The sequence below is a fragment of the Candidozyma duobushaemuli genome, assembly GCF_002926085.2.
Source record: "Candidozyma duobushaemuli strain B09383 chromosome Unknown B_B09383, whole genome shotgun sequence".
Taxonomy (NCBI): domain Eukaryota; kingdom Fungi; phylum Ascomycota; class Pichiomycetes; order Serinales; family Metschnikowiaceae; genus Candidozyma; species Candidozyma duobushaemuli.
The window spans coordinates 2,716,752-2,729,075 of NW_020289895.1; the positions used below are offsets into that span (position 1 = coordinate 2,716,752).

General features: G+C 45.9%; 5 protein-coding genes across 5 annotated transcripts; 3 read left to right on the forward strand and 2 right to left on the reverse strand. All coding sequences in view use genetic code 12, as the record gives it.

The window, feature by feature from the left end:
- Positions 1 to 29: 29 nt before the first annotated feature.
- Positions 30 to 1,385, reverse strand: CXQ87_002633 (kynureninase; the record flags this gene model as incomplete). The annotated part of the gene is made up of 1 exon (XM_025481132.1): positions 30 to 1,385. The coding sequence occupies one exon, from the start codon at positions 1,383 to 1,385 to the stop codon at positions 30 to 32; it is 1,356 nt and encodes a 451-aa protein (XP_025335432.1).
- A 1,217-nt stretch (positions 1,386 to 2,602) lies between these two features.
- Positions 2,603 to 3,037, reverse strand: CXQ87_002634 (uncharacterized protein; the record flags this gene model as incomplete). Its single annotated transcript, XM_025481133.1, has 1 exon — positions 2,603 to 3,037. The coding sequence occupies one exon, from the start codon at positions 3,035 to 3,037 to the stop codon at positions 2,603 to 2,605; it is 435 nt and encodes a 144-aa protein (XP_025335433.1).
- An 853-nt stretch (positions 3,038 to 3,890) lies between these two features.
- On the forward strand, positions 3,891 to 5,714 carry UPC2 (Upc2p; the record flags this gene model as incomplete). The annotated part of the gene is made up of 1 exon (XM_025481134.1): positions 3,891 to 5,714. One exon carries the CDS (start codon positions 3,891 to 3,893, stop codon positions 5,712 to 5,714), a length of 1,824 nt encoding a protein of 607 aa, XP_025335434.1.
- A 545-nt stretch (positions 5,715 to 6,259) lies between these two features.
- CDC42 (Rho family GTPase) lies at positions 6,260 to 6,835 on the forward strand (the record flags this gene model as incomplete). Its single annotated transcript, XM_025481135.1, has 1 exon — positions 6,260 to 6,835. The coding sequence occupies one exon, from the start codon at positions 6,260 to 6,262 to the stop codon at positions 6,833 to 6,835; it is 576 nt and encodes a 191-aa protein (XP_025335435.1).
- A 1,718-nt stretch (positions 6,836 to 8,553) lies between these two features.
- On the forward strand, positions 8,554 to 12,323 carry CXQ87_002637 (uncharacterized protein; the record flags this gene model as incomplete). The annotated part of the gene is made up of 2 exons (XM_025481136.1): positions 8,554 to 8,967; positions 9,009 to 12,323. 2 exons carry the CDS (start codon positions 8,554 to 8,556, stop codon positions 12,321 to 12,323), a joined length of 3,729 nt encoding a protein of 1,242 aa, XP_025335436.1.
- Position 12,324: the final 1 nt, after the last annotated feature.

Sequence of the window (12,324 nt, forward strand, 5' to 3'; positions counted from 1 at the left end):
ATATTATTGATACAATATTAGCTGTATAGCTATTCAAGGGAATTCAAAGCTTCTTGAATTCTGGAAACAACCACCTCCACATCCGAAAGGGTGTTGTATAAAGGCGTTGGAGCGATTCGGATGACATCAGGACGTCTTTCGTCACATATGATGCCATGATCATGAAGGTATCCGTTAACCCTCTCCATAACGTTTGACTCCTTGTTGTCATTGTGAGGTTGGAAATGGACGGATAATTGACAGCCCCTTTCCTTTTCATCCTCTGGAGTAAGAATCTTGTAACCAAGCAGACTGGAATCAGAGGAATCACTGATGTAGTACTTGCTGTCTTCGAGGCGGTTTCTCAAATGGCCTGTTAATGCAAAACTGGTTTTTCTGAGGGCCTCAATGCCACCTGCTTCCTCGAATATATCAAGCGAGGTCTTCAAGGCAACACAGTCTATCACCAGCGGGTTGGATTGACGGTAGGAGAGTGCGGAATTGATTGGGTCAAAAAGCTCAAGCATTTTAAATCTTTCGGCCGAGTTATTGCCCCACCAGCCCGCAAGCCTTGGAGGATAACGATCTTTAGAATTGTCCTTGGTATGACGCTCATGCACAAAAATACCGGCAATGCCGCCAGGTCCCGAATTGAGATACTTATAGGAGCACCAAACTGCAAAGTCCACGTTCCAATCATGAAGTTTCAATGGAACGTTGCCAACGGCATGTGCCAAGTCCCATCCAACGACTATACCATGTTTCTGACCGGCCTGAGTGATCTCTTCAATGTTGAAAAATTGACCAGTGTAGTATTGAATTCCAGGGAAGCAAATCAATGCAAGCTCATCCTTGTGAGTTTCTATAGCAGCAAGGATATCGGCCAAATCTAGGTGCTTTTGGCCTGGTGCAACCTCCAATTGCACCAAATGAGTCTCATCGAGGCCATGCAATTTGACCATGTTGAGAAAAGCATAGTAGTCAGAGGGAAATGCATTCTTCTCAAACATGATCTTGGTTTTTTTGCCTTGAGGCTTGTAAAATGATACAAGCAAGGCGTTCAAGTTAGATGTCAAAGTGCCCATGGCTGCAACTTCCTTTGGAGTAGCACCAACCAAATTGGCCAACGGGCGAACAAGCGGAAGATCAATATCAACCCAGGAGGTTTTACCCTCACTCTCACCAGGATGATTGAAATGACCCTCGACTCCACGAGCTCCCCAAGCATCGAGCTCATCCGAGAGAGCCTTTCTAGTGGCTTTAGGCATAAGGCCTAGGGAGTTACCAGCGAGATAAACGGAGGGTGAATCATCACTCAAGCCAGCAGGAGCTTTAATACCCAAGCTTTTGAAGGTGGGGATTTGAAATTTTTCTTTGAAGGTCGGAAGTTCAGTAGTTTTAGACATAAGTGGGCAGATACAAAGATCTCCGGTTCTATACTGCTTGTAGTGCATGCAGGCGGGTTGTTGAAACCCGTTGCAACAACGTCATGAGATGTTCCCATTGGTGATCTGTAAGAAATATTGATGTTAAAGATAAAACTATCCATCTAGGCTGTTTTTTTTTTTTTTTTTTTTTTTTTTTTTTGTTTTTTTTTTTGGCAAAGCTTGGCTTACAACGTTTGAGAACGAGTCTTGTGAGCTATGGAAGTTTGAATCGCTTCGGCCGAAAATATGCCCTAATCAACTATTATCCTAGGGGATTAAGGACCATAACTCTGAATAACTCTTCAGTATGAGATAAAACTTCTTAAAACACGTGGGGTAGTACTTCAGGTTCTTCAAAGCAGATAATTGACTTACACCCGTACACCAAGCATTGTGCTATCTATCGCTCACGGCTGTGTAACCCAGAGGATATTACCATGATCCATTCAGTTCTTATATGTAAGTAATTGATAAGTCACCGCTACTGATTTCTAAGCTAACCTCAGTCAACTACGATGGCGTGCCTCGCCTTATTAAATTCTACACGGCCGTTGATGTGCAAACCCAAAGAACGCTTCTTCTGCAAGTACACCTGCTCATATCCAAAAGAACCTCACAAGAATGTTCTTTCATCACTCCACCTAGACTTTTAGAGGGCTTGGATGATATCAAAGTCATATATAGGCATTATGCCACCTTATATTTTGTTTTCATCGTGGACGACCAAGAATCCGAATTGGGTATTCTTGACTTGATCCAGGTCTTTGTCGAATGTTTGGACAAGTGCTTTCCGAATGTTTGTGAACTTGACTTGGTCTTTGGATGGCAAGTTCTACAAACTGTGCTTGAAGAAATTGTCCAGGGTGGAATGGTGATAGACACGAATATTCTGCGAATTGTGGCCGCTGTGGACAATGCAAATAGTCAAAAGGTTACAGGAGTAAATGGGGGTACCTCACTGCGGTGGCTCTCTCTCGAAAATGGATTCGGTTGGAGGAGATAAAGCAACTACTTATCGGGCCTTCATGGTATCAAATTATCCAGTCTTTGAAAGATATCGACGTGCTCCTGAATGCATCACATCGACCCTATTATTTGATGTATGTTCCTCTGGAGGTCTCCATCTACTACCAAACGTCTAACGTTACTCATGACTTGTCTATGTACATCTCATGCTACTCATGCAAAACTGGGAACTACCAGAACTTCCACCAGCTTTTCTTTGACTGTTTCATCAAGCTTTCAGCTTCCTGAAGCTCCGCATTAGCTTTTTCGACCTCGAGCTTACGCTTTTCGTCCTCTTCTTGCTTGAAGAAAGCAGTTTTATCAACCAATCTTGGATCAATACCACGACCCTCCTTTTCAAAAGGAGACTTAATCGGGCCCGACTTCCAGATGGGATCATTGGACTTGTAAGTCTCTTTGACAATTTTCATCAATTCCTGTTGCTCCTGTTGCCTCAATTTCTTGTTGCGCTCATAGTCAGCTCTAATTTCGGGAGAAAACCGAGCAATGAGCTCTTCATCTGTTGGAACAGTGTAGTTGTATAGAAGCACACCTGTTCCGATAATGCAGGCGCCGGTGACATAGACACGGGCCCAGACTCTCCATGCTGGTCTTACGTTCGACATTGCAAAGCTAGTAATCTGTATAAAGAGCGCTGTGATTGACTGATGAGGCTCTATACATGCAGGACATCCGGATGATTTCAATCCTCCGTCCTCTTCTGAGGTACGGGTCTCATACCGTTGCAGAAGACGGCTCAGACTGACGCATCAAGTTCCGGCAGATTTCATCAGATATGCCGCATGAACATCTGACTTTAAATCGTGGCTTTACTGGGCAACCAAGACCACGACGCATCCCATTGGTCAACAAAGTCTATTGTGAAAAACGTTCGACTCTGATTGTGTTAAGTCGAAATTTGACTTCATCAGCCCGATTGAGCCGATTCCACATATTCCCCCAGCTAAAGTGCATGCAGTGGCTACTCAAGAAGAACACTTAACGGAACGGAATAGAGAGGAATTCAACTGCGTGTCAGAGCAAAGAAGGATGATGCGGCTCTTGAAATCTATTCTGAGCTCAAGTTTGAAGAGGAATTCGCGGTAAGAGCATTGGCATCTTCCCCTATAAAACAGTCCAACATTCGCGGTCGGACCAAACAAGCTTTTTTTTTTTTTTTTCCTTCCGCCGGCACGTGCAAGCAACGCACTAGAAATAGTCTTATTTTCTCCTAGTGAGAAAGTATACGAGCTATACGAGCTGAACACACAAACCCCGTTCTCCTAATTAGCACAGCCCAGTGAATCACGGTGGCAAACATCGTTCAAGAAGAACTTTTTTTCCACCTCCAGAATATTACGGGGCTTCCAATACGCGATCTGTGAACCGTGCTTTTGATCTGAATATCTAGCTTCGTGCTAACTAACTTATTTCAACCTATTCCTCGAAGATTCAACTCTCCCGAGCCCCAACCTAACCATGTCTGGAGAAAGTCAAAGCAAAAAGAACTCTTTCAAGAGAAAGTTTCATTCCAAGTCTCGTATGGGCTGCCTGACATGCAAGAGAAGAAGAGTCAAGTGTGATGAAACAAGGCCTTCTTGTAAGAACTGTGTCAGGATGAAGCTTGTATGTGGATACACCGAGTCAAGTGATCATGATCACCAAGAACCACCAACCAAGAAGGTGAGCATTAAGAAAGAAGAGAGACATCTGGTTTCATCAACGGCAACGTCTTCAACCAATGATCAGACCTTCTCATCCCCCGAGACCCAGCAGGCAACGCCAGACAAAACACCGCCCCCAAACTTTCCAAACGCGATAAATGGAGTTCCGGCTTTGGCAGCGACTGCTTTAGGAGCCGGCTTACTCAACGCTGGAAATCTCAATAACATTAACTTAAGCCATCTTGTGAACAACTTGAGTAATCTCGGCGATCTTAGTGGCTTGGGTAATGTTGCGAATTTGAGCTCGTTAGCAGTTCTTGCACAGCTTCCTATTGATTTGAGTGGACTTGGAAATCAGCTTGGTGGCAACTTTGAAGGTCTCATGGGAGCATCCAACGGACCACTGGGCAATCCACTCGCTGCTGCTCAAAGCGCCTCTATTCCCTTGCAGCAAACTACTTCAAATCAAGAAAAGCCTACGGCTACACAAACACTGCCAAGTATATCACCAAATGTTTCCACGCCCCCAATGCCTAATCCCATGCAGATGGCTGCGTCTGGTGCCGGCTCTCTCAACATGCTAGATTTGAAATTGATGTATCATTACACAAGTCAGGTATCCAATACAATCACCGGAGCTGGCATCTCGGACACTGATATCTGGAACCATGACGTGCCAATGTTGGCTTTCCAATACCCCTTTTTGATGCATGCGATCTTAGCTTTCAGTGCTACTCATTTGTCCAAGACTGAGAAAGGTTTGGATCATTGTGTCACAAGCCATCGAGGTGATGCACTCAGACTTCTACGCGAAGCTATTTTGGACATCAACACCAATAATACCGATGCTTTGGTGGCGAGCGCACTTATATTAATCATGGATTCATTGGCGAACGCATCTGTTCCGTCACTGACATCTCCTAAGTCGCTTCCTGCCTCTGCCTGGATTTTCCATGTGAAAGGAGCTGCAACTATTCTTACAGCTGTATGGCCTCTTACGGAAGCGTCGAGATTCTACAAATTCATCAGTGTGGATCTTGGGGATCTTGGTGATATAATAAATGAGAAAAGCCAGCTTTCCTCGCTTCAACTGAAATCGTTTGCGGATCTCGAGTGTCATGACAATGACATTGCCGATCTCTATCCGGTACTGATTGACTCGCCCTATCTTGTCACGCTAGCGTACTTGAACAAGCTTCACAAGGAGCGATACAAGGCCGACTTCATCTTGCGTATCTTTGCATTCCCGGCATTGTTAGACAAAGATTTTTTGGGTCTTTTGATGACGGGTGACATCAAGGCCATGCGAATCATGAGGTCGTACTACAAGCTATTACGTTCTTTCACCACAGAGATGAAGGACAAGGTGTGGTTTTTGGAAGGAGTTTCGCAGGTTTTGCCTGTGGATGTTGAGGAATACGCTGGAGGCGCTGGTGGTATGCACATGATGCTTGACTTTTTGGGTGGCGGCCCCTCGATTATCGAAGATCACGAAGTGGACAAGGATCTACTGATGATTGATCCTGAGGGTCACATCGCTAATAAACTAATCGACACCGACAACCTACCCAGCGACATTACCAGCAACTTGGAGATTATGCAAGGAGACAATGGATTCATTGGTTCAAATGATTTATAGAGGCATTGCCACATGTTTACGAGCTACGTGACTAACAATACAATTAATCGAATTTCATAACCACGGACAGTACCGTGAGGATCAAAAAGAAAAAAGCATATGTAGCGAGGGGTCTTATCAGGAGTGCTCCCCGGCCGCGCCGAATCACCCAAAATCAAAGAAAAAGTCTTTTCAAGAGAGGCTAACAGATTACCGTAAACACGAAAATGATTGGACCTAGATAACTCACAAAAATTCAGCTAACAAATTTGTTGATTTCAGTGCTCCTGAGGACATCCCCGAGTGGCTCGCGATTCCCTCCACCAAACGCCCTCCCCAGTGCCCTCTGCAGTACCACCTCACGAGGTAAAGTTTTTTTTTTTTATTTCTTCCTTCCTGGTTTATCTCCCGAGAAATTCACCTTTGATCTCGAATTCAACCGCCCCGAGCTTGTTGTCACCCCCGCCTCTGTACACATTCCTTTAATCTCGTTTAAAGCCGTGCGGTGCAACCCTCGTTTTTCCAGATAAACAACCTCGTCCAGGCCATATCCATAAAATCCCCCAATGCAAACCATAAAGTGTGTCGTTGTCGGCGATGGTGCCGTTGGTAAAACATGCCTTTTGATTTCCTACACGACGTCAAAGTTCCCAGCTGACTACATCCCTACTGTTTTTGACAACTATGCCGTTACAGTGATGATTGGTGACGAACCTTTCACCTTGGGTCTCTTTGACACCGCCGGTCAGGAAGATTACGACAGATTGAGACCTTTGTCTTACCCCTCGACAGACGTGTTTTTGGTGTGTTTCTCCGTCATCACCCCTCCTTCTTTCGAGAACGTTAAGGAGAAGTGGTTCCCTGAGGTGCATCACCACTGCCCTGGTGTGCCATGCCTTATAGTCGGCACGCAGACCGATTTGCGTGACGATAACGTTATAAAGGAGCGTTTGCACAGACAGAAGTTGAGCCCTATCACGTATGAACAGGGTGAGAAGTTGGCTAAGGAGTTGCGTGCTGTCAAGTACGTTGAGTGCTCTGCCTTGACGCAGAAGGGTTTGAAGACCGTGTTTGATGAGGCCATTGTGGCTGCTTTAGAGCCACCCGTGATCAAGAAGTCCAAGAAGTGTGCTATTTTATAGGCTATGCGTGCCGGGCCCGCTTGTATACGCTGTACATCGTGGACTGGATCCGCAGGAGAGTTTGAGTATAAAGCGTCTTTAAAACTAAATAGCCTGGACTTGTTGCGTGGTACCTGATGTTATTTGCATTCCCTCTCATTAGGGACGCCTAGGCGTCCGTGTATAGCGATGTTACTCAATGAATCCAAGTAAGCGATACAAAGTAGGCCTGTGGCTCTTCCAGTGACAGGTACAGGCTAGAAGCAGCTTAACAGGTTCCACTTAATGTATGAAGAAGATCCCCTTTGAAGCAGAACAGTTCGATGGTGGAAAGGCGATGATAACCATTGGAGCCCTAAGATACGTAAATAGTGCCACCAACTCCACCAGTGCTTGTCATATATTGCAACAACTTCCGAATAAGTACAATTGCGAAACTTACTGCTCATCTCAAACCCAGATAAGGTAGGTTTGGCGCATCCGCTCGCTTAGGTGCATGTTCCGGTAACGCTTCCGACGGAAGCATGCAAGCGATGATACGTTACACACCAGACGGGATCCCTTTCCAGGCACTGGTTTTCAAGTTGCATCCAGAGCAAGTCCCCGCTATACTCAGTTACCAGTTGGGATGCAGCGGTTGTGCCAATACAAAAAGCATAACTTGGTCCAACAGACCAACCGTTAACTATCAGCCACAGCCCACTACAACGGCGTTGACTCGCATAACCGGCCCTACCATACATTTTTTTTTTTTTTTATTTCGTTAATTCGTCTGATCGGATGGAAAACCCTATTTGAATCTACATAGAGAAAAAACCTGTTCAGCTTCCCGACTAGCACTGCTTGACCATACCTGTGAACTAAGCCGTCCACTAGGCCTAGCGTGCCCTGCCATCTCAAGGACAGTGCAAGTGTATTTTTTTTTTTTTTTTTTTTTGTGTATGTCATCGACCCATCGGATGTATCCTTCGCTCCTTCCTCAACTTCATTCAAACAAGGCCACCCGACGTGCTCGAAAACGTAACTACGGCGTAAACGAGAGCTGGTTTGCAGCCATTCTAAATGCGAACGTCTCATAACCACCGCAAATTACAAATGTAGAACCCCAAAATATCCAAAAGACAAACAGAAAAAAAAAAAAAAAAATAAAAGATCCACTCCAAAAGACTGTTGCAAATCCATCGTGCCTCGCTTGCCAGCAAGTGGCGGCGCCACTGGGTTTCCTTGCAGCGCTGTCTACGGAAATCCGCAGTGGTCTCCAGCCCCATGTCTCAGATCCAGCGCTGGCGAAATCTCGCCTGCGCAAGGGCACATTTTTCCCAGGAAAACCGCCTCGCTCTGGCAGTACTTGCCTCACCACAGCAGCAACTAATCCTGCCGCCGTGCATGCGAGGGTCTGAGGCGCACCGGTCTGGGGCTAACAATGCCGTCTGGAGATAAAAGAAGGGTCTAAGAAGTCTAAGTCACACGGCCTCTTTTGCGGATGGGCGCCATGGAAGGCAGGAACTTACGTGGAATTTGGGCAATGAGATTTCATTTTTTGTCCCATGATTTCACCGCCGCAACCGGCGTGGCGCCAAAACACCTGGTCTGGAAGCAGAGCTGTTGTGGTCCTGGGCGGGAGTTGCTGCAACTTTTGTGACATACGCCTTGCAGCATTTGCACCCACTGCGTATCACTGGCCCGTGGTCTTCATCCTCCATCTTCGTAGATTTCCTCCTACGCCCACTTCCTCTTCCATGTCTGTGCGTTCTGACGGCTCCGTAGGGCTGGGTTACATCACCTCCCTGAACGATCCGGGCCATACTCCCAGCGAGTACTCCCATTCTCGCCTATCGTCCAACTCCTCCACCGCCAACCTGGTCCACAGAGACATGTGGTCCAGGGACTTCAGGGGCTCTGGACAGACAGATTCCATGGGGAAGCTCTCCACAAACCCGCTGGGCACCGTCACTTCTTCCAACACCGCCAAGGAGTATTTCCAATCGCCTTCTTCGGAGCAACCGAAGCGCAAGCGTTTGGTAACCAAAGAGCAGATGTTGGCTTACCGAACCTATGTCAACGACATCAACTTCACCCAGGGCCAGTCTGAGTACTTGAACGATCGTGGTCTGAGACTGCCTCGTGAGAATAGAACCGCCGACTACCTCCAGGTCACCCGAACATTGTCCCTGGATACACCTTGACGTCCCAGCTTTCTCTGCCATCCTCCACCCTGCTTTTGTTTTACGCCTCCGACGATGCCGATGACTCTCTGTGCATCATTCGTCTCCTGCCGAATTTCGTGGAATCCGTCCCTGTGGCTCGCTTCTTGAACGAGTGGTACCTCACATCGGGTGAAAATCCACCCAAGCATCATAGACCGTGGTGTAACCACCTCGCTGGCAATAAGTTTGTTCCTTTAGGTCGATATAACTTGAGTAGTGCTGAGTCTCGCTTGAACCTACGCACCCCAGTCACTCTACCGACCAATCTACCCGGTATTTTGTATCCGATAGATGTCTTCAATATCCACTTGGATAATGAGGACTTATTTCAACGTCGTATCGGATTCGTCTACCCAAATCATGACTACAGAACCATCAAGGAATTTCACGCCGACAAGATCCCTGAAAAGGCCGGAAGCGATAACTCCTCCTTGAATGGCGGTAGTATACGCTCTATGCTTTCGGAGATGTCGATCGGCGAAAATTCTCTGAATCGCTTCATCACGAGAAATAATTTGGGAACCGGCGTTTTCGACGACTTGGCAAACAGGGTCTCCCAGCAGCCAAAGGACAGGCTCACCATTATCAAGATTTTGAGTGACATGATCGCTCTTTTCACCACCCTTTCCGTTTGTCACGAGTTGGGAGTGGTCCACAATGGTATCACCAGTACTGCTATCTTGCGAGCTTGCAGCTTACCTGACGACTTGGATCCCAAAGAGCACTCTGTGGTGTTAACGGGCTGGGACTTTGCATTCAGCATTTGCGTTGAAGACTCGACCTCCAGTTATAGAAAGAGCAACATCGCAGACATTCCCGACTATTTGCCTTACATGTCGCCTGAAAACTCTGGTGAAACCACCTGCTTGGTTGATTACAGAACTGACTTCTACTCTGCGGGTATTGTCCTTTACGAGTTGATCGTCGGATGCCTTCCGTTCCAGTCCGACAACCCTGTGAGACTCAGAAAGATGCACATTTCCCAGCGTGCCATTCCCCCACTGATCTTGGGCCAGGGATGGATCAGTGAAGATTTGAACGACATCATTATGAGGTGTTTGGAAAAGGATCCAGCTGACAGATACAACAATGCCCACGCTTTGATCAGCGATTTGAAGGAAGTCCGTAACGATTACTTGAGATTGTACAATATGGAACGCCAGGAGGGCGAGCAAGAAGCTCCTCTCATTCATGATAATACAGAGCTTCACAAGGATCGCAACACGCTTCCGTTGCTTCACAGCACAATCAGCAAGTTGAAGGAAACCCCTTGGAGGGAACAGGTCTTCACGGCATTCAAAGAAAAGCACGAGGGAATTCATTTTCTCCTCTTGTCTGGTGACAGCGGTGTCGGCAAAACAACTTTGCTCCAAGAGTTGAAAAACGTTGCGGTCTCCAATTACAATTTCTGCATTTCATGGTCCTACAACTGCTCTGATATCAACGTCACTCCTTACAAGTCCGGCATCTCTGCCATTCAGAGTATTGTGAAGCAAATTTTGGCGTCTTCGAAGGAGAATATTGCCGAATGGAGACACAAATTCACCGTGGAAATCGATACTGATCTCAGCATGCTTTTTCCTGTCATTCCTGAGCTACAGCAACTTTTGGGTCCCAGATACCAAAGCATCAGAACATACAGACCTCAGGCAGAGGCTGAAGGAGCTATTGATGCTGGCACCGAGACAGACTCGAGCGAGCAGATATCTGACGATAGCAGCTCAAAACTTAGCAACCTCCCTGGATTCGATCAGCATTCTCTCAATATTGAGATGAAGCTTAAGTATATCATCAAGCGTGTCTGGGCCTTAATAGGGCCAAACGGTGTCACCCTTGTGTTGGATGATATTCAATGGGCCCACCCTGAAGAAGTTGGCTTTTTGAAGGAGGTCTCTAGCTTTTGCACATTGAACGAGGAACCTCTAAACATCAAAGTTATTTGTGGCTACCGAACTGGAGAACCGTCTTGTGAGAAAGACAAGGCTATCGTTGAGTATGATGAAATTGTGTCTATTTTAGACCTCCCACTGTGCAAGCTTAGTGAGTATTCGTTGGAAACCCCAAGTGAAGCTCACTATAATGATTTTATTAGCGAGAACAATCTTGGACCAGGGAGGTCATTGCCAACAGAAAAGGACGATTTTGTATCAACACTTTATAAAGCTACAGATGGTGTGTTTCTCAGGTATAACTATCTCATGAGGAATCTCCATTTACGAGCTGACGATGACGGAGTTAATCTTGATTTGATGCAACGTTTATTAAACAACAAGGATCTTCCTGTGCCTATGACTGACATAGTCAAAGAGTATCTCGACATAGCAATTAGCGAAGAATCAAAAGAGCTTCTTAAGTTTGCCGCAATAATCGCTTCGAATGGTTATTTCAGCTTTGCAGACCTCATGATCGTTACTGGGAAGGATGTCAGCGAAGTGAGTGAACTATTGTCTGAATGTTTGGAAACTAGAATTCTTGTCCCATCTGGTATATTTTACAAAATCCCATTCCATCTCGTTGGCAATCAGGACTTCCCATTCGATTTCAGTGACTCGATGATTTGGGAAATGGCTACAAAAGCAAAGTATCACTTTGATCACGACGCAATCCAGATATACTTCTTGTCTGAATTGGAAAAATCGAATGAATGGCGAAATCACAACAAATTATGTGGTCTAAGGTATCAGAAGAAATTGTCTAGAGACGTGAACGTTGATATCACAAGCAATTTGATCCTGGCTTTCCACTTATATCTCGCCGAGCCAGATGCAAATGACAAGAATCTGGAGAATTATTACGAGACGTTTGTTACTGCTGGAAGATATGCACTTGCAACATCCAATCTTCAATTGGCCCGAAACTTTTTCGAATTCTCAGCAAGATACATCGCTCCACATGACAGAAGAAGCCGTCTTCGAAACTTGCTCACCGTTTGTCAAATCAACTTCCATTTGGGAAAATTCACTGAGTGCACGAATTTGATACAGCAAGCTGAAGAAAGATACGGATCAGACAGTTCAAGCTTTTTGTATCTCAAGGTCAAGTGCTTGTTCCATACAAAACAGTACCGAAGAGGCATGAGAGCAATTCTTAGAGGTCTTGAGTCTTTTGGAGTGGAAGTTTCAGGAGATCCTCAGAAATGTGAAGAGATTGCAGAAAAATTTATCAATCAAGCCCCACTTTCCATTGCGGATATCAGGGCCATGCGCCAACTCAAGCCTTCCAACAATCTGAGATTCTCATTTATCGTTGATTTGATTCTGGATGCAATGGGTCCATCTTACATCTTGGGATGTCCCATTTGAG